General features: G+C 43.9%; 1 protein-coding gene across 1 annotated transcript in view; it reads left to right on the top strand.

Annotated features, from left to right (window-relative positions):
• Nucleotides 1-24,770, top strand: part of LOC311234822 (uncharacterized protein) — a gene marked incomplete at its 3' end in the record, with an annotated part of 45,159 nt that continues 20,389 nt past the window's right edge. The window contains exons 1-5 of the mRNA XM_084322066.1: nucleotides 1-99; nucleotides 1,383-1,658; nucleotides 3,471-3,558; nucleotides 9,184-10,260; nucleotides 18,517-18,733. Of these exons, the coding sequence (XP_084178192.1) occupies nucleotides 75-99; nucleotides 1,383-1,658; nucleotides 3,471-3,558; nucleotides 9,184-10,260; nucleotides 18,517-18,733 (1,683 nt within the window). The 5' untranslated portion in view covers nucleotides 1-74. The remainder of the gene's footprint in view (nucleotides 100-1,382; nucleotides 1,659-3,470; nucleotides 3,559-9,183; nucleotides 10,261-18,516; nucleotides 18,734-24,770) is intronic.

Below are 24,770 nucleotides of genomic sequence, written 5' to 3'. Positions count from 1 at the left end.
TTGTAGAGACGCATCTGGACGTGTCTCTCGTCTCTCAAGATGAATTCATTGTTTATATAAAAAGTATTTCGTAGATGACTCGACACAAAGAGGCGTGTAGTAAGTTGAAGTTCTATAAGCGGCTCATTCACTGTGTTGATCAGATGTCAGTTAGTTAGTAGTGGTGTTGTTGTTGTTGTCTCAAGCTAACTGTTAGCATCGAGGCTCAAAGCAAACGCTTCCTGGTTAACTTCCTGGTTAATAACGTTCATAATAATGTTGCTCTGGATGATCAGTTAGTTTAGCAACTAACGTTTCTGGGTCAAATAGCCACTGGGCCACAAGCCGAAGAGATAACGGTAGCTAGTGGAACTCTATAATGAGCTGGCTAACGTTAGCTAGATGGTCCACGTTAGCTGTATGTTATGCATCATTCTAGTGTCTGTTTATGTATATACTCTCTGTCAGGATCTATGGGTAACAGTACTGTATATTTGCATATCGTATATATGTCACAAAGGTAACGGTACTATATACCTGTATGTCATGTATGTCCCTATGCCATAAATGTCATGATGTCATATAATGTTGTGTATGTCATAAATGTTGATTGATTGAATTGATTGAAAAGTTTATTAACAGATTGCAGAATGGGTACAGTACAGTACGGCTCAATACACACAATTGTTAAGGGGATGCAGACCAGAGAAAGACTTTCGTCTTGTTTACATCAGGGTCCCCCATTTTCAATTCATCATAACATATATGACACACGCGACATACAGATAGACAGTACTGCTACATCTATACATTTATGACATATCAGATTTGCAAATACAGTACTGTTTGTGATACAAAAAGTGTCCAGAAAAAGAGTGTAGGCCTATATACATTTGACGTAGAAACTGTACATTGGAGGAGGTTGGGTGGGTGGGGTGGGGTTGGGTGGGTGGGGGGGGGGCTGTACATTGGAGGTGTGGGGGGGGGGGGGGGGTTGGGTTGGGTAGGGGGGGGACACTGTACACTGTACATTGGAATACTGACAAAGCCATACTTGGTCATTTACTGTACAACTGGGTTAGGGCATTTGTAGGGTCCAGTTTTGAATTGCAGTCTCCCGTAGGTGTTCTTTCAGAGTGTTTTTGAAAGTGGGTAGTGATTCACATTCCTTTACAGCTTTGGGTAGGGCGTTCCACATTCCACATGTCACATGTCACTATGATGAATTGAAAATGGGGGACCCTGATGTAAACAAGACGAAAGTCTTTCTCTGGTCTGCAGCCCCTTATTAACAATTGTGTGTATTGAGCCGCACTGTATTATTGTACCCATTCTGCAATCTTGTTGAATAAAGTTTTCATTCATTCCATTCAGCCTTTTGCGTTTGTCCAAAATGAGCGCAGCAACGACGTCAGACGACACCGAATCATCATCATCAGTGACGTTACTCGATGAGAATCTGATGAGAATCTCCAAGAATCTGGAGGCTGAGTTCAGTTTGTCTGACCGCTCCACCACCACCGCCACCGTGGTCAGTAGGAGTCAGAGTCAGAGTCACTCCCCCTCCTCTGGTGACATGTCCCACTCCCAGCCACCATCATCGTGCGGAGGATGTGGACCGGCGAGGAGGACACTTCAAGAGGAGCAGCCGTCGTCCCCCAGCTGCTGCTGTCAAGAAGGTCTGTTTGTTTGGAGCCACACTAGCTGCTGTAAATCGGCCACTCTTGGGGAGTAGTAGCCAGTGATGCCACAGATTACTTTTTTTTTTTTTTTTTTTTTTTTATAATATATCTTTTCCCCCTCCATTTTCCTCCAATTTTCTCCCATCCCAATGTTAGTCGTTATGCCAATTCCCAATCCCCTTCCTGGTCGCTGCGCACTCTACCCCCCACAGTCGGTCTGGGAGAGTGGAGGCTATCACGTGCTTCCTCCGACACACGTCCAGCCAATCAACCGCTTCTTTTCACCTGGCAGCGCGGATATTCTCAGAGAGGGCGTAGCGTGTGGAAGGATCACACTACCCCCCTTAGATCCTAAGTATCCGCGCTTAGCATTTACATTTACATTTACATTTAGTCATTTAGCTGACGCTTTTATCCAAAGCGACTTACAAGTTCTGTACGACAAGACAGCAAGAAGGGTACAACTCTATCAGCTGAGTAACAATGTTCATCAAGTGTTGCGTGTTACAGTGTAGGTTAGTTTATTAGGACAAGTGCATGACAGTAAGGTTAGTCAGGGTTAGATTTTTTTTATTTTTTTTTAATCATTTCAGATAATGGTTGAAGAAGTGAGTCTTTAGTCGACGGCGAAAGATTGGACGGGATTCGGCTGTCCTAACTGGGATGGGTAGTTCATTCCACCATTGTGGGGCAAGGACTGAGAATAGGTGGCTTCTCTTTGATGACCCTCCCGGAGCTTGGATAGGAGTAGGTCTGAGGCGGCCAGAAGATGCAGAGCGTAGGGGTCTTGAGGGTGTGTAGTTAGAGACCATTGACCGGAGGTAGGCGGGAGCGGTTCCCTTTGCTGCACGGTATGCTAGGTCGAGGGCCTAGCAGGCGCCCCGACTGAACTGTAGGAGTCGCTGTTTACAACGACCCGGACCCACCCCGCCAGCTTCTCCCACCCTCTAATACAGCCAATTGTATTCGTGTGAACGGCCAGCCAAGCTGGTGACAACGCCGGGAGCTGTGAGCTGGATTCAAACAGGCGAATCCAGCCGCTCCGGGGTTGGTGACGAACGCAATCTCCGCTACGCCACCTAACCGCCCTCCACAGATTACTTGTAAAAAATAATCTGATTACTGATTACTGATTACTCCTTTAAAAAGTAATTTAGTTACTTTACTGATTACTTGATTATCAAAGTAACTTAGTTACTTTGAAAGTAACTAGGTTACGAAGTCCCCCCCCCCCCTGCTGCTGCCACAAGAATGACAACAGTTTTTATTTTATTTTTTTTAAATAATGCTTTATTGAAAGTGCATAATGTCATAAATCATGATTGGCTGCTCAGACAGGTCATCACCATGAGACGTCATCAGCCATCAGGCCACATACTCCGGTCTATAGCTGACTGTACCCCTGGCTCTCTTATCATCAGCATCATTATGAGATAGTAACTAAACAGCAACTCACAGCCACTTGGAAAAGTAACTGTAATCAGATTACTGTGGCTTGTAAAAAGTAACAAGTTAGATGACTATTTACTGAAAAAAGTAATCCGATTACAGTAACTAGTTACTTAGTAACTAGTTACTGGCATCACTGGTAGTAGCAGCACACAGCTAAATAGTTCTAGTGGGAAATAAGTATCTGTGCTGCCTGCCTGCCGGTCTCGTGTCATTTTTTTTGTGTGCACAAATAATGATGAATGAGTAAACCCCCTGCTGTGTTGATAATATTGCACCTGTCGCAGACAGACTGAGGCTTCGTTACTGTGTTTTCATGACGTCGTGCACAACTTCCTCCTCCCCGCCGTTATTAAACAGGCTTTTTGGAGCCGGCGCCCACCTGCTGCCCGACCACTCACCTGCTGTCGGAGAAGGATGCAGCGATGGATTCTCAAAGTCAGAGAAGGTACAGTATATAGAGACCTAATGAGCGTTGGGATGTGTGTGTGTGTGTCTGTGTCTGTGTCTGTGTGTGTGTGTGTGTGTGTGTGTGTGTGTGTGTGTGTGTGTGTGTGTGTGTGTGTGTGTCTGTGTCTGTGTGTGTGTGTGTGTGTGTGTGTGTGTGTGTGTGTGTGTGTGTGTGTGTGTCAGCAGAACACACAGTTAATATTTCACAAGGGGGATGGTGGGAATGTTGACAAACCTGAATCATGAGTTTATTATTTACTCTGCCGCCTAGTTTTGTAGCCTGCTGCTACGCTGCTCCGCTGCTACGACTACCTATCATGCTAATTGTAGTGGCCGCTTGTCGCTCCCCAGTGAATTGACAAGCGTCCACGGTGCACCCGCTATTACTGGCTCCTACTCGGTCCCAAAGTTGTGATGTTGAATGAATTGAATGTCCAAAGTTGCCGCCGGTTCGGTTTACAGGTTTATTGTTGTCCAAAGGTGAATGATGGTGAATGAAGGGTTAAATCAGAACAGTTGTCAAGTGCTCCGATGAAACAGTGAAACAGCAGTGAAACAGCAGTGAAACAGCAGTGAAACAGTTAGAAAATTGTATCCTAACACAGGTGCACACGATTCCATTGATCACCTTGGCTATTTATAGGGCTGTAATGGGTGGTGAGCCCCCTAGTGTCCAAACATAAATACAGGGTGTCCGCGGGACCTTAAAAAGTCTTAAAAAGTCTTAAATTCAACTATCAACTATTAAGGCCTTAATTTGTCTTAAAATGTCTTAAATCCGACTTTCGGAGGTCTTAAAAACATGCCATGTCATCTTATGTTTCATTGTGAAATCTGGGGGGAAACTATTATTAACGGGAGATAAAGTCAGACTTTTTATTTTTTTTTTTTACGCAAACGGTACGCTGCGCAGTGGGGCGGAACCAATTTATGGTCCTTAATGTGTGTCGCCGTCGGGAGCTATTTCAGAACACCGGAGCATAGGTAACACGTTATTCAAGCCGTAGCGATAACGCTGACGTTTAGTTTAGTTTAATTGATTTGTATTTATTTGCACTCGTTAATTTAACATGGGAAAGTGCAAATTTAATGAGAACTGGCTCGAAAACCCTCTGTTTGCACCGTGTGGTTGGTCCCAGTGAAAGTACGAGGCCCGCTGCAAACTCTGCAAAAAGGATTTTAAACTGGGAACGATGGGAATAAAAGCAGTCGAGTCACGCATGCACAGCGCTAAGCATGTTACCTCTACAAAAACCCGCCTGCAGACAACTTCAATATCAAATTTCTTTTCGACGCCGTCCACATCAACTGCTCAGGGACAGGTAGGTCTACCACCAATTACATCTGCACCTGTCCGGGTAACGTTCGGCTCCACGCCAACCCTTGAAGCTGAGGTACTGTGGGTTCTAAATACGGTCGCAAAGCATCAGTCCTACAATGGAAATGAGGGACTAGGAGAGGTGTTTCAAGCGATGTTCCCTGACTCTGTTAGGATCTATGCGTAACAGTACTGTATATTTGCATATCATGTATGTCACAAATGTAACGGTAATATATACCTGTATGTCATGTATATCCCTATGCCATAAATGTCATGTATGTTGTGCATGTCATAAATGTCACTATGAATTGAAAATGGGGGACCCTGATGTAAACTAGACAAACGTCTTTCTCTGGTCTGCATCCCCTTATTATTGTGTGTATTGAGCTGTACTGTATTGTACCCATTCTGAAATCTGTTAAATAAAGTATTCATTCAACCAAACCACAAAAACAAAACAACTGGATGAATGAAAACTTTATTTAACAGATTGCAGAATGGGTACAATACAGTACAGCTCAATACACACAATAATAAGGGGATGCATTGCAGACCAGAGAAAGACGTTTGTCTTGTTTACATCAGGGTCCCCCATTTTCAATTCATATTGACATACACAACATAGAATAGATAGAATAGAAATACTTTTATTATCCCGTGGGAAATTTGACACTGCAAATCGCTCAACATTTAAACAGGACAGGTCACGAATTAGAATAATAACACAAATCAATAAAGTTGCCTAGGATAAGAGTAGAGTAAAATAGAATAAAAATGAAATAAAATATACAGAAATAAATACAGTAAAAACATACATGACATCATGACATACAGGTATATACTGTAGTACTGTTACATTTGTGACATACGATATGCAAATAATATACAGTACTGTTACCCAGAGATCATAACAGAAAATAGTATATATATATGATGGGGATGAGACTGTACATTAGGAGGAGGGGGGGGGTTGGACATTTACCGTGGCCAGTTTCGAATTGCAGCCTCCCGTAGGTGCTCTTTAAGAGCGGTTTTGAATGTGGGCAGGGGTAAAGTGGGTTTTAGGAGTGAGGTTAAGCAGTAGTCTGACCAGTTTGTTTTGTGATGTTTGTAATCTTGTTTTTAGTGCCTTTGAGGTGCTTTGGTACCATGAGGTGCAGGCATAGTCGTAGTACCCTTGAATGAGTGTACTGAGAGTACCCATGATTTTTGCCATTTTGTTATCGTGAAATTGGTATTAAATTTAATTCTGAGTGGCATTAAAAAGTCTTAAAAAGCCTTAAATCTGACTGGGCTAAACCTGCAGATACCCTGTAAATAAGACAGTTTAAAACAGTGCATTGATCTAATATATAATATATAGATAATAATACTACTAATAATAATCTATAACAAGAACACTCATTGGCCTTTACACTAATAATGTCTCTACTATACTTCTATGCACTCCGGCGGGTGCAACACTCGAGCTCTATACTATGTGACGAATGCCACTGAGCGTATTTAATGAATGCCTGGCACTGACCCCCCCCCTTAGCTGCCAGAGTTGTACTGTACCCCCCTCCTGCTATAGAAATAGAGAACGAGCACACGTGAGATGCAGTCGGGGTTCGCACAACAAGGTCCCGGAAGTGCTTAAAGAAGTGCTTGATTTTTGACACACGTAAAAAAAAGTCAAGGCCTGGAATTCCTTGAAAACAGCCAATTTTTTTTAACAAGGTGCTTAAAAAGTCATTGAAATTCAAATCAACCGTTCGCATTGAACGTTTTTGTTCATCCATGATCAAATTGTTCTGAATCAAGATTTTCTTTTTTTTGATCTAACGTGTAACTAATTGTCGGAAATTGTTTTTTTTAAGCCATAAATATTGGATCAAAATTAAGAAACCGCGTTTAAAAGTGAATTGTATCCCCTTTTAAATGCCCTTTTGACATGAAAAACAGTGCTTGTAAAAGTACTTGAAAGTCATTGAGTTTCATTTTGCACCGTCTGTGGGAACCCTGCAGTGCTGCAGCTCCCACTGGGAGAGAGAGAGAACAAAAGAGCTAACGAGACCCAGCACACCTCCACCAGACCTAACTCTGACTCCCCTCGCTCCCTAACCCTAACCCAGGGGTTCCCAAACTTTTCAGGCCGGGACCCAGAAAATAAGGCGTCAGAGAGCCGCGGCCCAATGCACATCGTCAGGCTTTTTTTTTCTTCTTTTTTTTCCCAGGTGACCGATTTTTTAAGCCAAATATCACTTCAATCCTATTAAGTTAGTTCAAGTTAGTTATTAATTTATATGTGCTATTTATGAGAGGGCTAACTTGTTGCAAAATAATAATGATAATAATAATAGCCTCATTAAAATACTATTGTTGCTTCGGTTGTTTTCAGCGTTTTATGTGCATAATCTGTTATTTAGTTTGAAATGTTCGTTGAAATAAGTAGATTTTCTTTTCGTTTTTGTTTATTTATTAAGTTAATATAAAACCATATAGTCACATTTTAGAATACAATAGAATAGAATTTTAGAATACAACTAGAAACACTGTCCTGGCCTGCTTCTAAGTTCAGTGGCCTGACAAAAAATAAATAAAGAAAATTAAAAATAAAAGTCCCGTGGCTGCTCGCGGCCCACCTTTGGGTCGCGACCCCGACTTTGGGAACCCCTGCCCTAACCCACCTCCACCAGACCTAACGCTGACCCCCCTCGCTCTCTGACCCCAGCCCACCTCCACCAGACCTAACTCTGACCCCCCTCGCTCTCTGACCCTGACCCACCTCCATGAGACCTAACTCTGACCCCCCTCGCTCTCTGACCCTGACCCACCTCCATGAGACCTAACTCTGACCCCCCTCGCTCTCTGACCCTGACCCACCTCCACCAGACCTAACTCTGACCCCCCTCGCTCTCTGACCCTGACCCACCTCCACCAGACCTAACTCTGACCCCCCTCGCTCTCTGACCCTGACCCACCTCCACCAGACCTAACTCTGACCCCCCTCGCTCTCTGACCCCTGACCCACCTCCACCAGACCTAACTCTGACCCCCCTCGCTCTCTGACCCCAGACCCACCTCCACCAGACCTAACTCTGACCCCCCTCGCTCTCTGACCCCTGACCCACCTCCACCAGACCTAACTCTGACCCCCCTCGCTCTCTGACCCTGACCCACCTCCACCAGACCTAACTCTGACCCCCCTCGCTCTCTGACCCTGACCCACCTCCACCAGACCTAACTCTGACCCCCCTCGCTCTCTGACCCTGACCCACCTCCACCAGACCTAACTCTGACCCCCCTCGCTCTCTGACCCTGACCCACCTCCACCAGACCTAACTCTGACCCCCCTCGCTCTCTGACCCCAGCCCACCTCCACCAGACCTAACTCTGACCCCCCTCGCTCTCTGACCCCTGACCCACCTCCACCAGACCTAACTCTGACCCCCCCTTGCTCTCTGACCCCTGACCCACCTCCACGAGACCTAACTCTGACCCCCCTCGCTCTCTGACCCCTGACCCACCTCCACCAGACCTAACTCTGACCCCCCCTCGCTCTCTGACCCTGACCCACCTCCACCAGACCTAACTCTGACCCCCCTCGCTCTCTGACCCTGACCCACCTCCACCAGACCTAACGCTGACCCCCCTCGCTCTCTGACCCTGACCCACCTCCACCAGACCTAACTCTGACCCCCCTCGCTCTCTGACCCCGACCCACCTCCACCAGACCTAACGTCACGGTGACCAATCGCAGCCACTCTTATTGTCTGGGACCAAATACGGCCACGCCCCACTCCCAGCAAAAAGTGGGAATCTCTAGAATGGGTTTGGGGCAGCGCTGTATACGGAAGTGACGATAGACAACACTCTCTGTTGTCAGTAGATGGCAGCATTGGTTTAAAATTAAAGGCTGAAAATGTTGAGAACTACAACACTGCATTTCCCAAGAGCGTTAGCACAGGTCGCAGGTCACTGGGATGGGTCTATATTCTCCGACGTGATCTGAACAGCGGTAAACTATTACTGCGACCTCGGTATAGCGACCGAGAATGGCCAACTAATTATCTTAACAAAAGTGCGCTGGTAGCGTTACATATGTTGTCTAAAGGGGGACATATGGTACAATTTAAGATTCTAATGATAATCGGCATATAAAGGACAAGATAAAGCATTGTTAATTTGTAAGAAACCTCAATGAAAACGGCGCAGGGTGCTATTGTTATGAAAATGTGATAGAATCCTATAAAAATGTGGACGCATTTGGCCTACGTTCCGTTAACTCTGACCCCCTTCGCTCTCTCCACGTTTCCCCAGCGGCGTGGCTTCCGAGGTCGAGCCGGAAGGAGTGAAGCCGGACGACGTTCGGAGAAGCGACGTCGTCGTTTCGGACGGGAAGGATGACCTCTTTGCGGGGGGGCCCAACGACGAGAAGACCGACGCGCGGGGCTCCATGGAGCGCGGACCGGCTGAGGCTGGACGTGGATCTCAGACGCGGCACTGTTCGAACGGGCAGAACTGGCCCGACTCACCGGCTCCCCAGCAAGCCGAGCTAGCCGGCGACGACACCACACGCTTCCCTAACCCCTCTCTCACCCTTTGTCTCGGCAGTAGCCCCAGTAAGGCTGGAGGAGGAAGCCCCAATAAGGCTGGAGGAAGCCCCAGTAAGGCTGGAGGTAGCCCCAGTAAGGCTGGAGGTAGCCCCAGTAAGGCTGGAGGTAGCCCCAGTAAGAGCCCCAGAGATAGCCACAGTATGGCTGGAGGTAGCCCCTGTAAGGCTGGAGGAGATAGCCCCTGTATGGCTGGAGGAGATAGCCACATTATGGCTGGAGGAGATAGCCCCTGTATGGCTGGAGGAGATAGCCACAGTATGGCTGGAGGAGATAGCCAGATTATGGCTGGAGGAGATAGCCACACTATGGCTGGAGGTGGTAGCCCCAGTAAGGCTGGAGGTGGTAGCCCCAGTAAGGCTGGAGGAGGAAGCCCCAGTAAGGCTGGAGGTGGTAGCCCCAGTAAGGCTGGAGGTAGCCCCAGTAAGGCTGGAGGAGGAAGCCCTGACGATGTGGAGATGCTGAGTCCAGACAGTCCCGTCTGTAAACCCCCGCCGTTGTTTAGTAACGACTCGGCTGATTGGGACGACCACTCCGCCCCAGAGACCGCCGCGGCGGCTACGGTAACGGAGGAGCCCGGGCGCTCGGGGGGGGAAGACTCTCTGGATTCTGGATGCTGGGCCAAACGAGACGAACTCCGCCCCCCGCCCGTTGCCATGGAAACGGAGGCTGCGGAGGAGGAGCAGGAGAAACCGGGGGGGTGCAGTGGGCCGTCTGATGTCGGCGACGACGACCACGACGACTCTGCCGGAGTCCACGGAGGAGGAGGGGCCGCGTTTGGAAGGTAACGGTTACACTCGCACCACGAGCCACCGCTCGCACCACGCTACGTTAACCCTTTCACTGCCACAGTATATATATATATAGAGCAATCTGTACAGTCAAGTGCAATGGCTAGCACCATGTGCAATGGTAAGAAAAATCTACGCAAGCTATGGGCTATAATACAGGATATACAGTGAGGTGCAGTGGGCTATGTAAACAGAATATGAAGAGTAGTGCAATGGGAAGCTCAGTGCAATGTACTACAGCTCAAAGCTATAGGGATATGTACAGTGCTCATTTGTTACCACTAAATTCTATCAAACAGGTAATTCAAGCTCTGGTTTTGTCAAATCTTGACTATGGTCCTGCAGTATGGTCGAATGTAACGACGAATAAACTGAAAAAATTATAAATGGTACAAAACAAAGCAGCACGTATAGCGCTTCGCTGTGAGTACAGAACTAATGTTGCAGCGATGCACAGTTGTTTAACTTGGTTACTTGTCAAACATAAATTACTCTGCTCACTCCTTGTATTCACTAGGAATATTCTTGTTACAGAGATCCCCTCAATTTTATATAACAATTTATCTATAAGTCTTGACAGACACAACCATTCCACCAGACATGCTTCTGCACGAGGTTTTACACTTCCAAAAGTGAGGTCGAATGCAATGAAGCGAACTGTCATGTTCCGTGGTATGCAGGAATGGAACTCTCTTCCCAGACATGTTAAGCAGGAGAATAGTAAATGTCGTTTCAAAATCGTGGTAAAACAACATTTTCAACCAAAGAAATTGACATTCCCCAATAGATAGTGTGTACATAAATGAAAATGTATGTGTCTGATAAAGAGATGGGTATATATGGATGAAAAGGCATGTGTCTGATATGGATATATTATTAAAATATTGTATAATTGGCTGATATGAACATAGATAATGTATGTAAAAGCTAAATAGTATATTATGCTGTATTGTATTATGAATTAATTATGAGTAGGTATTATTGTATTGTATTATGAATTCATAAGGCGTATATATTGTTGTATTGTATTATGAATTTGATTAGGGTTTTTATTGTTGTTTTAATTGTCTGTATGACATGTAAATGTTGTGCGTATATAAGTCTGTAACTGTATTTTATGTGTTATGGACCCCAGGAAGAATAGCCCCAGCACTGCTGTGGCTAATGGGGATCCAAATAAACTTAAACTTAAACAGTAAATACAATAGATACAGTAAATATATGTACAGTAAATAAAGGCAGTAAAACAGCATGATCTATGCCCAAACATAGTTGCAACTTTAACACATTGGGCGCCATGGGTTATATCCATCAATATAGCCAGTCTGCCACCGTTGAAAGCCTATGGAGATGTTTACCTTCTTTGCAGGGCTATAACTTTTTAAATGTTATTGCTATATTGACATTACTATGGCCCATTCAACATCGATTATCTATCGTTCAGGATGTGGGAACGTAATATTTTTTTCATTCATACATTGTTGTGTTACTACTAGCGTCGAGAATATAAGTATGTTTTTAATCTTTTCTGCTGTAATTCCAAAAACAGTAGTTATAGGCCCTGAACAGGGAACAAAATTTACTTTTTGGCTTTCCAGCCAAGGTAGATTTAAAGAACTACCAGCCAGGCAGATTTTTTACCAGCCAAAAATGATAAATATCTTTTTAGTATATCGCCATGTGTTATTATTACTATATAATACTCTCATATGCAATTTTCAATTAATATAATAAACAACATAAGGAATATTAGCATCATTTTTAGTGGACTGAAGGAATGAGTCAGTGTTAATAGTTTAAAATACAGATAATTTATTAAAACATATATATATATATTTAGTGTAGGGCTGTCCCGAATACCATTTTACAGGCTTCGAATACTCCTTGGTGTTTCCGAACTCGTATTCGAATACTCTCTCAAAAACACTATTAAAAACAATAAGATTAACATTTCATAATTAACCAATCACAAATCAAGTGTTGGCTACCATTCTGTTCTATCCAGTAGCAACCCGAGACCGTCACGTCAAATTGCGTTGGCAACATGCATTCTGATCACAGTTGTACTACCAGTATGCTTCTGCGTGTATAGACAATTGTGTGTACGTACATCCACACGGGGAACCGATCTTTTTCGCTTTCATTTAAAAAAGTTTCTGTCATTTTAGACTTCACTCTTTTATTTTTAAACACCCCGACTGGAAGTATTATTGTTGTTATCGCTAGCGGAACAGTCGTCCGGTTCTTTGCTTTTGAGCTAACGCTAGTTAAGCTAGCTAATATTTGTCTTCCTTTGACTTGTTGAACATGTCTAGGATACAAATGTTGAGATTGTTGGTGAACAAGCGACTAACTGCAGCTATGTTGCAGTGTGCACTAGGGCTGGGCGATATGGCCTAAATATGATATCACGATATTTTCTGACCTTTCGGCGATACACGATACGCATCACGATGTTTTTCTTTTTTTCCCCAAAATTCATTATGAGGCTTACCAAGACAGTATTTGAGTTTGCAAGCTAACATTAAAGACAAAATAAAATACCCATGCATTTAGCATTTTTATATTATATATTAGATTTAGATTATTGGATTATTAGATTATATATTGCATATATTTAGCAATGAGATATTATATGATTTAGATATGAAATATGATGAATTGAAAATGGGGGACCCTGATGTAAACAAGACGAAAGTCTTTCTCTGGTCTGCATCCTCCAGTCCGCTGTTGACTTGTTGTATTGAGCTGTACTGTATTATTTGTACCCATGCTGCAATCTTTTAATAACGTTCTCATTCATTCAGTCGGCAAACAGAATCATTTTGATTGACAGTCGCGTCTGCCAATTACGTCACATCGCTTGCACCCGCCCTGCTGTTCTTAGCACCAATCGGAAAGCGCGTATTTATTTTTTACTTCCGCCATTGGAGAGCTCAATGACAATAACAATGGCAGCTCGCCGCGGCCGACGTTTAGCTTTTAGCTCCGCAGAAGGACTAAACGACTGGAGGCATAATGATTTTACTTCAACGGATGTTATAATAAAAGCCTTTCCATACATCTGTCTGATTGAAAACGTTATTAACAGACCGCAGAATGGGCACAACTGAGTCAGCACGGGCTGAGATATGAACGAGCTTGCTATATCTAGGTCGACCTCGGTCGGCACTATGTAAATACGCTGATGTTATTGAAAGTGTAACTATATAGAGACCTCTGAACAGGTCCTGCATTATTATTATTATAACGTTAATGCCACAAAACGAATGCCTTTGTTATCATAAGTAGTCACTTTTGATGCAGTAGTGTGTGTGTGGGGCGGCGCTGTTCAAAAGTGTCAACGTGTGGACCAGATTGACGCGACACAAGCCTCTTGGGCAAAACATCACGATATCCACGATACGTTTAAAAAGTGTATCGTTAATGAACTGTACCCGATATTTATATAATATCGTCATATCGCCCAGCCCTAGTGTGCACACACACTGTTGAGTCTTGACTTTAGGCACAAAGCGGACATGTACGCATATAACGTAGAGCATTTGCGCATATTGCTCCGGTAAAAAAATAGTTAATAAAGGTTGAGATGTATGTAGTACCTACTTACTGGTCACAGGAGTCTTCAATAACGTTAGGATGGTAATCAATTTTGTGAATCCATTTGTTGAGACAACATATTTGTTGGCAGACGACTCCTTATAAACACTGCTATCTAACCTTAGCAAGCTAAGCGCGCATAGCTCGACCTGGCTGTGTAACGTTAAGTAACTTGTGTTCCGCTGGGAAAGACCGTTCATCACTGCATACAATTTGAAGTAAGCGGTGCACTCCTCCTCTCATGCTACGAACGGACACACAGACGCGTCACGTATAGAAGCGACTGCTGACACAGACGCTATTTCTTTTATGAAAATTCAGAAAGTTGGCTCCCAAATTTTGTACACGCCAGGGTGGCGAGTAGCCTCCGTAATTTACCAGCCAAAGAGTAAATCTACATGCCATTGGCGCTTGGCGGGTGCTTATTTTGTTCCCTGGCCCTGAAGCATATAGATTATCGATTGGCGTTTCTTTCCTATACACGCTATATAAAAGAATTCAAGTGTATATGATCGGTATACATTATGCTTCATCATGCTTGAAGGAAAGGGGGGGGGGGGGTGGTCGTTTATAATTCCTTGATCGTCAGTAACCGCTTTATTTACTATGGGTTGATACGCTGATCAGATGGTTTGCAGTGAAATTAATAAACAATCGGGCTGAAAATAACGTTACTGTCCTCTTACCGTGCGCCGATGAGACTGGAGGAGAAAGATCCCAATTATTTGACGCCGATCTCCTACATCCATTTCCGGTTTGTATGGCGCAATAAACGCCGAAATCATATTGATTATTGCGTTATGGAAGCGATCCAAATGCACTATATTTGTCTGGAGTCCCGTAACAAGATGTGACTGCCGGAGGGATTTCCTCGACGCACCGATCGGCACTTCCGGTTTCGGAGAGAGTGTAAGTCGCCCGACCATCCACCAGGCGGCGGTATTGAGGCGTTGCAATCTCATACAGGGTCCCGCTGGAGTCCGGAGGTTGGCTGGATGAATTATGAAAGCCATGGTGAGAAAAATTTAATATTGATCCCAAAAACGGCCTACGCCGTTGTTGGCGTTCAACGCATGGCGGGCATATTTGCGAACGCATAAACTATATCTTAAATGATGGCTATGTGTCTAATACGCCCGTCGCTTATCAATGACTTGTTTGCAGTCAACATTGTCGAAACGGATTGTTTTTTAATCGGTTAATTTCCGTTTTATACCATTTTGAAAAACGCTAGTTTTTTTGAAACTTTCAGAAAGAAAAAAAAAGATTCTGCAGGAATCGCGCTTTACTGTAATACACAAAACACGTTGTAATTTTTAGGCCTATTTATGAATCGTTTTCAAATAAACGCTAGATTATCGATAGTATATGTGTACTTATGCACGCTATAGAAGCGGGCTGAAAAATCGATTATCTTACTTCCTGATCAGCGAGCACACACTCACAGCCACATACACACATATGGGACACGCTGATATATAGGTGAAAAGAGCTCTGATTATCCCAAGACTGGTAAAATAGATTCCTTACCTCAGATCAGATGTTCTCCAAAAAGATTATTCCAATTCCTGATCGCCATTCCAAATATCGATCGCGTTTATTGATCCAACGCTGGGTGGTCGAAACACATATTCCACTCTGTTCTGCGGCTCGGCAATGACTGGGATCGTCTCCGGTTACATGCCTGACAAGTAAAATGTGGAATCCGGAAAAAATGTTCCCCATCCATTTCATTCAGTCCAATCCAATGGGGTGCAATACCGTCCGGAGAGACGATAGGGGGCGGTATTTTCCCTGTTTGAGCTCAGACAGATCCCCACTGGTAACGTGCGGCTAGATTGATGAAAAATTTATGGAAATCGATAATACAAAATATAACGATTAAAAACAAGATTTCTCGTCGGTTGGCACTCAACGCATGGCATGAAATAACGAGATTTCTCGTCGTTGACACTCAAAGTGTTAATTTAACGCGTAATTTCTTTTTTTTTAACTAAAATACTTACAATGTATCGTGTAATTTTAACGTGGAATTAAGGAATATCAAAATAAAAGCACACGTTGTTGAACTTTATCTGCATATTTATTCGAAGATTTTATTACAGCACTATGTTATCAATACACATTGATAAAACGAGGCATATTTAGACAGAATATGTTGCCTTTTTTATTATTCTTTTTGTTTTACTTGCCAATGCGACCCCAATTTGGGTTGCGACCCGTAGTTTGGTCACCACTGAGCTAGAGGCACCATAGTTAAATGCAGATTTACCCTGTTCCATTATTATGCTAGTATCGCCCCTTGGGTTCACCCTTAACACTTTGAGTGCCACGGACGAGATATCTCGTTATTTCAATCCAACCGTTGAGTGCCAGGAACGAGATATGCCGTTTTTTAATTGTTATTTCTTTTATTAGCGATTTCCATTCATATTTCATCAATCTAGCCTCACGTTACCACTGCAAACTCTCTGAGCTCCATTGGGAAAATACCGCCCCCTATCGTCTCCCGGATGGTACTGCACCCCTTTGGAATGGATTGAATGAACCGCATGAGAAAAAAACAAGTCCGGAATCCACATTTTACGTCTTTGTGGTCCGGTCCACTCATTGCCGAGCCGCAGAACAGCGTGGAATAATGTGTTCGAGCACCCAGCGTTGGATCAATAAACGCGATCGATATTTGGAATGGCGATCAGGAATTGGAATAATCCTTTTGGAGAACATCTGATCTGAGGTAAGGAATCTATTTGACCAGTATTGGGATAATCAGAGCTGTTTTCACCTATATATCAACGTGTCCCATATGTGTGTGTGTGGCTGTGTGTGTGTGCGATCAGGAAATAAGAGAATCGATTTTTCAGCCCGCTTCTATAGCGTGCATAAGTACACATATACTATAGATAATCTAGCGTTTATTTGAAAACGATTCATAAATAGGCCGCAAAATGACAATGTGTTTTGTGTATTACAGTAAAGGGCGTTTATCACAGAATCTTCTGAAATATTCTGGACGTTTCAAGAAACGAGTGTTTTTCAAAATGTTATAAAACGGAAATTAACCGATTAAAAAAAAAAATTAAAAAAAATTAAAAACAATCCGTTTCGACAATGTTGACTGCAAACAAGTCATTGATAAGCGACTGCCACATTAGACACATAGCCATAATTTAACACCATGCTCATTCTGCCAAAGACGCCGTACCACGTCTTTGATATCAATATTTCAAAAATCTGTGATCAAAATCATATTTCTCCCCCGGAGACTTGAGATCTACTGTTGATCCCCTCTCAACTCTCCAACGGTTCAAGAGCGCCATCTGGTGGCCGATCGGCGGATCGCCCAGAGCGGAAACAGGAAATGGAAGCTGGTGCTCATTTCAATTCGGTCCGATCACTCGGTAATAGTCCCAGGACTCGAGCTAGACACAACGGATAGCAATCCGTTACCAATAACTCGATAAACAACATGATTTGGACGTATATACTATTATACAACCTGGAATAGGATCGCATATTTCTACATCCCATAATAGGAATATTTCTGTTCCACGCTCGTTATTTTTTAACGTGTTCGATCCTAACTGCTCTAATGATCATATCACCCACACTAGATGAATCATCTAACGTTGGCCACGGAATTATAAACGACCCCCCCCCCATCCGGTCAACATCAGATGATCAGTAGTAACTTCTAGAAGCACGTCCATTTGAATTTTTTTATCTCGCGCAGATTCCTATCAAACTGTATTTGATCATCAATATAATGCATTTGGGGCTTTAAATCACGTTCTGGAGAAAGCTGCAGAAAACGATAAAACCATACTTATACTTTAGACCGTATTTTAGTATGAATATGTGAATGAAAAAGTATAACGTTGCTACATCCTGAACAATAGATACTTGATGTTGAATGGGCCATAGTAATGTCAATTTAGCAATACAATTTAAAAAGTTATAGCCCTGCAAAGAAGGGGAACTTCTCCATAGACAAATAGAGCTGGCGGAGGATGGTATATTAAGAATATAAGCCTGGCGACCAAAGTGTTAAGATGTACTTTATGCGTTTGCAAATATGAGAGCTCTTATCATTGAAGTGGGTGGCGGCATTCAAGGGGGTAAATAGGAAAATACGTCCGGCACGGAAAGTGTTAATGTATGGTGCTAAAGCAATATCCAAATATTAGACAATTCAAACTGAATTATAAGGAAATGATTTTCACGAGGTACAGGGATGAGGAAGGGATTTGACATTCACAGGTGTTTACATTTTGATTTAGATTTCTTTCATGTTTTACATATATAGTTTTGTTTTTTGTTTTGCATATATATTTGTTTTGTAAGTTTTTAAATTAGTACACTCATTGAGTAGTGGAAAAGGGGTAGGATTAAATAAGTGTATACTTCTTCCTACTCCTTTTCGACCATGTAAATTTAGTTATATTTTGCTTTTTTTTTTTTTTTTTTTTTTTGATCAATGATTTGTTTTGATTTGATATTGTTTGTATTTATTTACATGTTCGAAATAAAGATTTCAATCAATCAAATGGTTTTTTAGTTTACCATAGATTAGCTACAGTGAGCTAAGCAGGTGAGGTGGTTACGTTGAAGCTTTAGCCGCGCGCTCTGTCTGCTGTCGTCCCGCGCAGCGCCCCCCTCTCAGGGGACCACACGGACAGCGCCCCCCTCTCAGGGGACCACACGGACGCCCCCCTCTCAGGGGACCACACGGACCCCCTCTCAGGGGACCCCCACACGGACAGGCGGTGGCTGGGGACCCCCATCGACGAGCTCAACAGGATGCCCCAGTGCGCGCCCCCTTTTTCTCACCTGAAGGTGGCGCCTAACCACACCGTCACCATCAGGGTAAGAGAGAGAGAGAGAGCCGGGCACTCACTCACTCACTCACTCACTCACTCTTTCACTCACTCACTCACTCACTCACTCACTCACTCACTCACTCACTCACTCACTCACTCACTCTTTCACTCACTCACTCACTCACTCACTCACTCACTCACTCACTCACTCACTCACTCACTCACTCACTCACTCACTCACTCACTCACTCACTCACTCACTCACTCACTCGCTCACTCACTCACTCACTCGCTCGCTCACTCACTCACTCACTCACTCACTCACTCACTCACTCACTCACTCACTCACACTCGCACACTCCCTCGCTCACTCACTCACTCACTCACTCACTCACTCACTCACTCACTCACTCACTCACTCACTCACTCACTCGCTCGCTCACTCACTCGCTCACTCGCTCACTCACTCACTCACTCACTCACTCACACACACTCGCACTCACTCACTCACTCACTCACACTCACACACACTCGCACACTCCCTCGCTCACTCACTCACTCACTCACTCACTCACTCACTCACTCACTCACTCACTCACTCACTCACTCACTCACTCACTCACTCACTCACTCACTCATACTCACTCACTAACTGGCCGATGGACGTTGTGTTGGGTGTTTTCCGCCACGGGTTCAAAAGGTTATTTGAGTATTTGTACGAGGGTTGAAGGTACACAGTCACGTTGTGGAATGAAGAGGGGTGTGCCACCTTTTACTGTGCTGTGTTCTCCGTCAGGAGTGTCTGTTTGAGGCAGGAATGTCTGTAGTAATCACTTCTGCTATCTTGTTTTATTAGCTGTATGTGCCGCGGAGAAGCCAGTGAGTGGGGAGCGTCGAGTTAGTGTGTGTTATTTAAAAGTGCTGAATACGCTCTGCCATGGTGCTCTGCTGAATCAAATCTAATCTACTGTATCTGTAAGGCCCGACAACTAGGGATGGGTACCGAATTCGGTACTTTTGAGGTACCGAACCGAAACACGTCGGTACTACCGAGTATCGAATCAAGTCAGAAACCGAAAAAAAAAAAAAAAAAAAGAAAATATATATATACATTTTTTTTTTTTTTTTTTTTAACTTTTTTCTTTTCATGTCAACGTTCACACGCACAATATATGCTTACCTAGGATTTGACTTGATTCAACAACAAAGCAGTCGGAGCAATGACAAGCCGAAAACTGTCGAAATTGTAGTTATTTGAAGTTTGGATTTTTTTTTACGACTGAATTAAATTTCTTGAGACTAAAGTACCGAAAAAAGGTACCGTTGGGTACCGGTATCGATTCACAGGTACCGGTATCGGTTCAAATGTGAAAGGTACCCATCCCTGCCGACAACACACGTTAATGTCCCCATGGGCCGGACACGTCTTCTTTAAACAAGTCAAGAAGAAACATCACGATAAATCAAGAACAAAACAAAAACACCATAAAGTCCAAAACATTTTAAATAAATAAAATAAAATAAAATAACGCAAAGGTAAGGCAAAACTCGCTAAAACCTAGCAATAGGAAAAAATGCACCACAGGCAATGTGGAGGAGAGAAACCTTAGAAGGGCTGTTCAAGGGGGGATCTCCCTTCTTAGATGTCGGTGATAGTAGTGTTGCAATAAAACAGGCAAACAGGCGAACAGTTGGTAATCATGCACTCATAAGTGTAATGAAACACAGATAAGTGCATGCAATAGCAACTGAACATTTTGAAAGATTAAAAATACGCTCTGCCTTGGGGGTCTGCTGAATAGGGAGGTGTAGTGGTTACTTCCTGGTCTATAGGGAGGTGTAGTGGTTACTTCCTGGTCTATAGGGAGGTGTAGTGGTTATTTCCTGGTCTATAGGGAGGTGTAGTGGTTACGTCCTGGTCTATAGGGAGGTGTAGTGGTTACGTCCTGCTCTATAGGGAGGTGTAGTGGTTACTTCCTGGTCTATAGGGAGGTGTAGTGGTTACTTCCTGGTCCATAGGGAGGTGTAGTGGTTACTTCCTGGTCTATAGGGAGGTGTAGTGGTTACTTCCTGGTCTATAGGGAGGTGTAGTGGTTACTTCCTGGTCTATAGGGAGGTGTAGTGGTTACTTCCTGGTCCATAGGGAGGTGTAGTGGTTACTTCCTGGTCTATAGAGAGGTGTAGTGGTTACTTCCTGGTCTATAGGGAGGTGTAGTGGTTACTTCCTGGTCTATAGGGAGGTGTAGTGGTTACTTCCTGGTCTATAGGGAAGTGTAGTGGTTACTTCCTGCTCTATAGGGAGGTGTAGTGGTTACTTCCTGGTCTATAGGGAGGTGTAGTGGTTACGTCCTGGTCTATAGGGAGGTGTAGTGGTTACTTCCTGGTCTATAGGGAGGTGTAGTGTTTACTTCCTGGTCTATAGGGAGGTGTAGTGTTTACTTCCTGGTCTATAGGGAGGTGTAGTGGTTACTTCCTGGTCTATAGGGAGGTGTAGTGGTTACGTCCTGCTCTATAGGGAGGTGTAGTGGTTACTTCCTGGTCTATAGGGAGGTGTAGTGGTTACTTCCTGGTCTATAGGGAGGTGTAGTGGTTACTTCCTGGTCTATAGGGAGGTGTAGTGGTTACTTCCTGGTCTATAGGGAGGTGTAGTTGTTACTTCCTGGTCTATAGGGAGGTGTAGTGGTTACTTCCTGGTCTATAGGGAGGTGTAGTGGTTACGTCCTGGTCTATACGGAGGTGTAGTGGTTACTTCCTGGTCTATAGGGAGGTGTAGTGGTTACGTCCTGGTCTATAGGGAGGTGTAGTGGTTACTTCCTGGTCTATAGGGAGGTGTAGTGGTTACTTCCTGGTCTATAGGGAGGTGTAGTGGTTACTTCCTGGTCTATAGGGAGCGTCTCTACTTTTCGTAGCTCCATTTCTGCAGACCCCTCTCTGATTGGTTGAGCCCATTTCTGCAGACCCCTCTCTGATTGGTTGAGCCCATTTCTGCAGACCCCTCTCTGATTGGCCGAGCGCGCGCATGCGCATGAGCCGCGACAAGCTCCTCTAGCTTCGAAACTCCGTTAAGCTCCAGAGAGAGAGGCTGAAAACCCACAGTTCTTGGCCGACGGATGGGAGCCGAATCCCGGATCCGAGTTTTCTGATGAATAGCCCCAAAACATGGAGGTCGCGAACGCAATTTATACGCATGGAAGTATTGATTACGCCATAACGAATCATTAAAAAAATATACCGTTAACTGGAATATGTTGTGTGTGCCTTTACACATATGTTGGATTATGTAATTGGTTTGTCATTAAAAACCAATAATAATCGCTCGCATCGCCGGCTTCGCTGACCAGAGCTCTCTCAGATTCAAAGTTTTAATTGCAGCCTGGAACATACATGTTTCTGAACCAATGTGTAACTAGACAGTTACAATATAACATTTATATTAATTAACCCAGTTAATGCCTTAAGAGTAAGAGTCTGGTGGTCAATGTCACCTCGGATTGCTACGGAAATGTTGTGTCTTACTAATAATAACTAATTCCTTGGTCAATAGAAGTCTCTGTGATACTTTCTGAATATGATTTGGGAACATCAAATGGGCAGGGTTATAATAGAAGAAAGACAGTGTAAACAATATAATTAACTCTGAATATAATGATGAGGGAAAATAAACAGGATACACAACAAGGTGCATGAGATGAGGTTATATGTAGAACATGGTACAGTTACAGTAAGTGGGGAGTGCGTCATGGTACAGTTACAGTAAGTGGGGAGTGTAAACACTAAACAGTGATCTAAACAGTTTCTGACAGCTGGGCTGTGTTGAACTTGTCACGTGAAATAACGTTATGTGAATAAACCGCGAAATAACATAACGTGTTATAATAATATAATGTTATATAACGTTACAATGTACAGTTTCTGACAGCTGGCTGTGTTGTGAAATGTGCATAACGTTATGAATAAACCGCGAAATAACGTTATGCGCGAATCTGGTAGTACATTTCTTTTTATCTTCTTGATATATATGATAACATTACATCCGCCTTTTACCGCGTGACGAGCTAAACCAATCAGAGAGGGGCTTCGCTCAACCAATCAGAGAGGGGCTTCGCTCAAATGGGCTCAACCAATCAGAGAGGGGTCTGCAGAAATGGAGCTATGAAAAGTAGAGACGCCTATAGGGAGGTGTAGTGGTTACTTCCTGGTCTATAGGGAGGTGTAGTGGTTACTTCCTGGTCTATAGGGAGGTGTAGTGGTTACTTCCTGGTCTATAGGGAGGTGTAGTGGTTACTTCCTGGTCTATAGGGAGGTGTAGTGGTTACTTCCTGGTCTATAGGGAGGTGTAGTGGTTACTTCCTGGTCTATATGGAGGTGTAGTGGTTACTTCCTGGTCTATAGGGAGGTGTAGTGGTTACTTCCTGGTCTATAGGGAGGTGTAGTGGTTACTTCCTGGTTTATAGGGAGGTGTAGTGGTTACTTCCTGGTCTATAGGGAGGTGTAGTGGTTACTTCCTGGTCTATAGGGAGGTGTAGTGGTTACGTCCTGGTCTATAGGGAGGTGTAGTGGTTACTTCCTGGTCTATAGGGAGGTGTAGTGGTTACTTCCTGGTCTATAGGGAGGTGTAGTGGTTACGTCCTGGTCTATAGGGAGGTGTAGTGGTTACTTCCTGGTCTATAGGGAGGTGTAGTGGTTACTTCCTGGTCTATAGGGAGGTGTAGTGGTTACTTCCTGGTCTATAGGGAGGTGTAGTGGTTACATCCTGGTCTATAGGGAGGTGTAGTGGTTACGTCCTGGTCTATAGGGAGGTGTAGTGGTTACATCCTGGTCTATATGGAGGTGTAGTGGTTACTTCCTGGTCTATAGGGAGGTGTAGTGGTTACTTCCTGGTCTATAGGGAGGTGTGGTGGTTACTTCCTGGTCTATAGGGAGGTGTAGTGGTTACGTCCTGGTCTATAGGGAGGTGTAGTGGTTACTTCCTGGTCTATAGGGAGGTGTAGTGGTTACTTCCTGGTCTATAGGGAGGTGTAGTGGTTACTTCCTGGTCTATAGGGAGGTGTAGTGGTTACATCCTGGTCTATAGGGAGGTGTAGAGGTTACTTCCTGGTAGTGGTTACGTCATTGCCGTTTTTCGTGTTCCACCCTCTGTCCAACGCAATGTATTTCCCCATTGCCCATTTCTAAATCGTCTCGTTTAAAACAAATAAAGCATCAACATTTGCACGGTGTACCTTTCTGTGCTTATTCATCCACAATCTATAGCTCAACATGAAAATATTCGCAATTAATCATAAAAAAAAGAAATCGCCAACTTTTCTTTCAACCAAAATTTTTCTCAATTTCCATGCGGCAGAATTGTTACAATAGCCGATAATTCATTTTCCCAATGATACATCCCTGTACGGGTGGAACAACCAGTGACGTCGGACTACACCTCCCTATAGAGCCCCCGCCGGGTGAATATGGTCAATATAGCCTCTTCTTTCCTCAGGTTGGGATTTCATTCCACCCAACGGTTGTAATGTAGCCAAACACGGTCACCTGTGTACATCATGCCATAACACACACACACACACACACACACACACACACACACACACACACACACACACACACACACACACACACACCCCCCTCTCCCTCCCTCCCTCCCTCCCTCCCTCCCTCCCTCCCTCCCTCCCTCCCTCCCTCCCTCCCCGGGCCCTTTGTATGTTGCACCACGGTACTTCCTGTCTTACAGAGTACAGACTAGTAAACAAACACTCCGTCTCTTATTATATGTGAACTAAAGAGTACAAGGTTTACACAACAGCCCCCACCCGCTGTTTTATTGTATTTGTACCTGTACTATCTGTAAAGTCAACTCTTGCTTTCCACTCCAAAGGACATAAGGAAACAACTCCAAGTTCCAACTCCAAGTCAATTCTTATTTTCAACAGTTTTAGTTGCAGTTGATTCTTGACTGGTTGGTTCTTCATATAGGTTGAAAACCTTCGAAAACAAAGAAAAAGGTTTTAACAATGCAATAAACAAACAATAAACAACAATAACCATCTTTTCAAACCAATAAGTTCTTTTTAAACATGGTTGAT

This window comes from Notolepis coatsorum (assembly GCF_963971535.1).
Source record: "Notolepis coatsorum genome assembly, chromosome: 9".
Taxonomy (NCBI): Eukaryota; Metazoa; Chordata; class Actinopteri; order Aulopiformes; family Paralepididae; genus Notolepis; species Notolepis coatsorum.
Note: the sequence above shows the minus strand (reverse complement) of the source record. Positions and strands in the feature narration are given on the sequence as shown.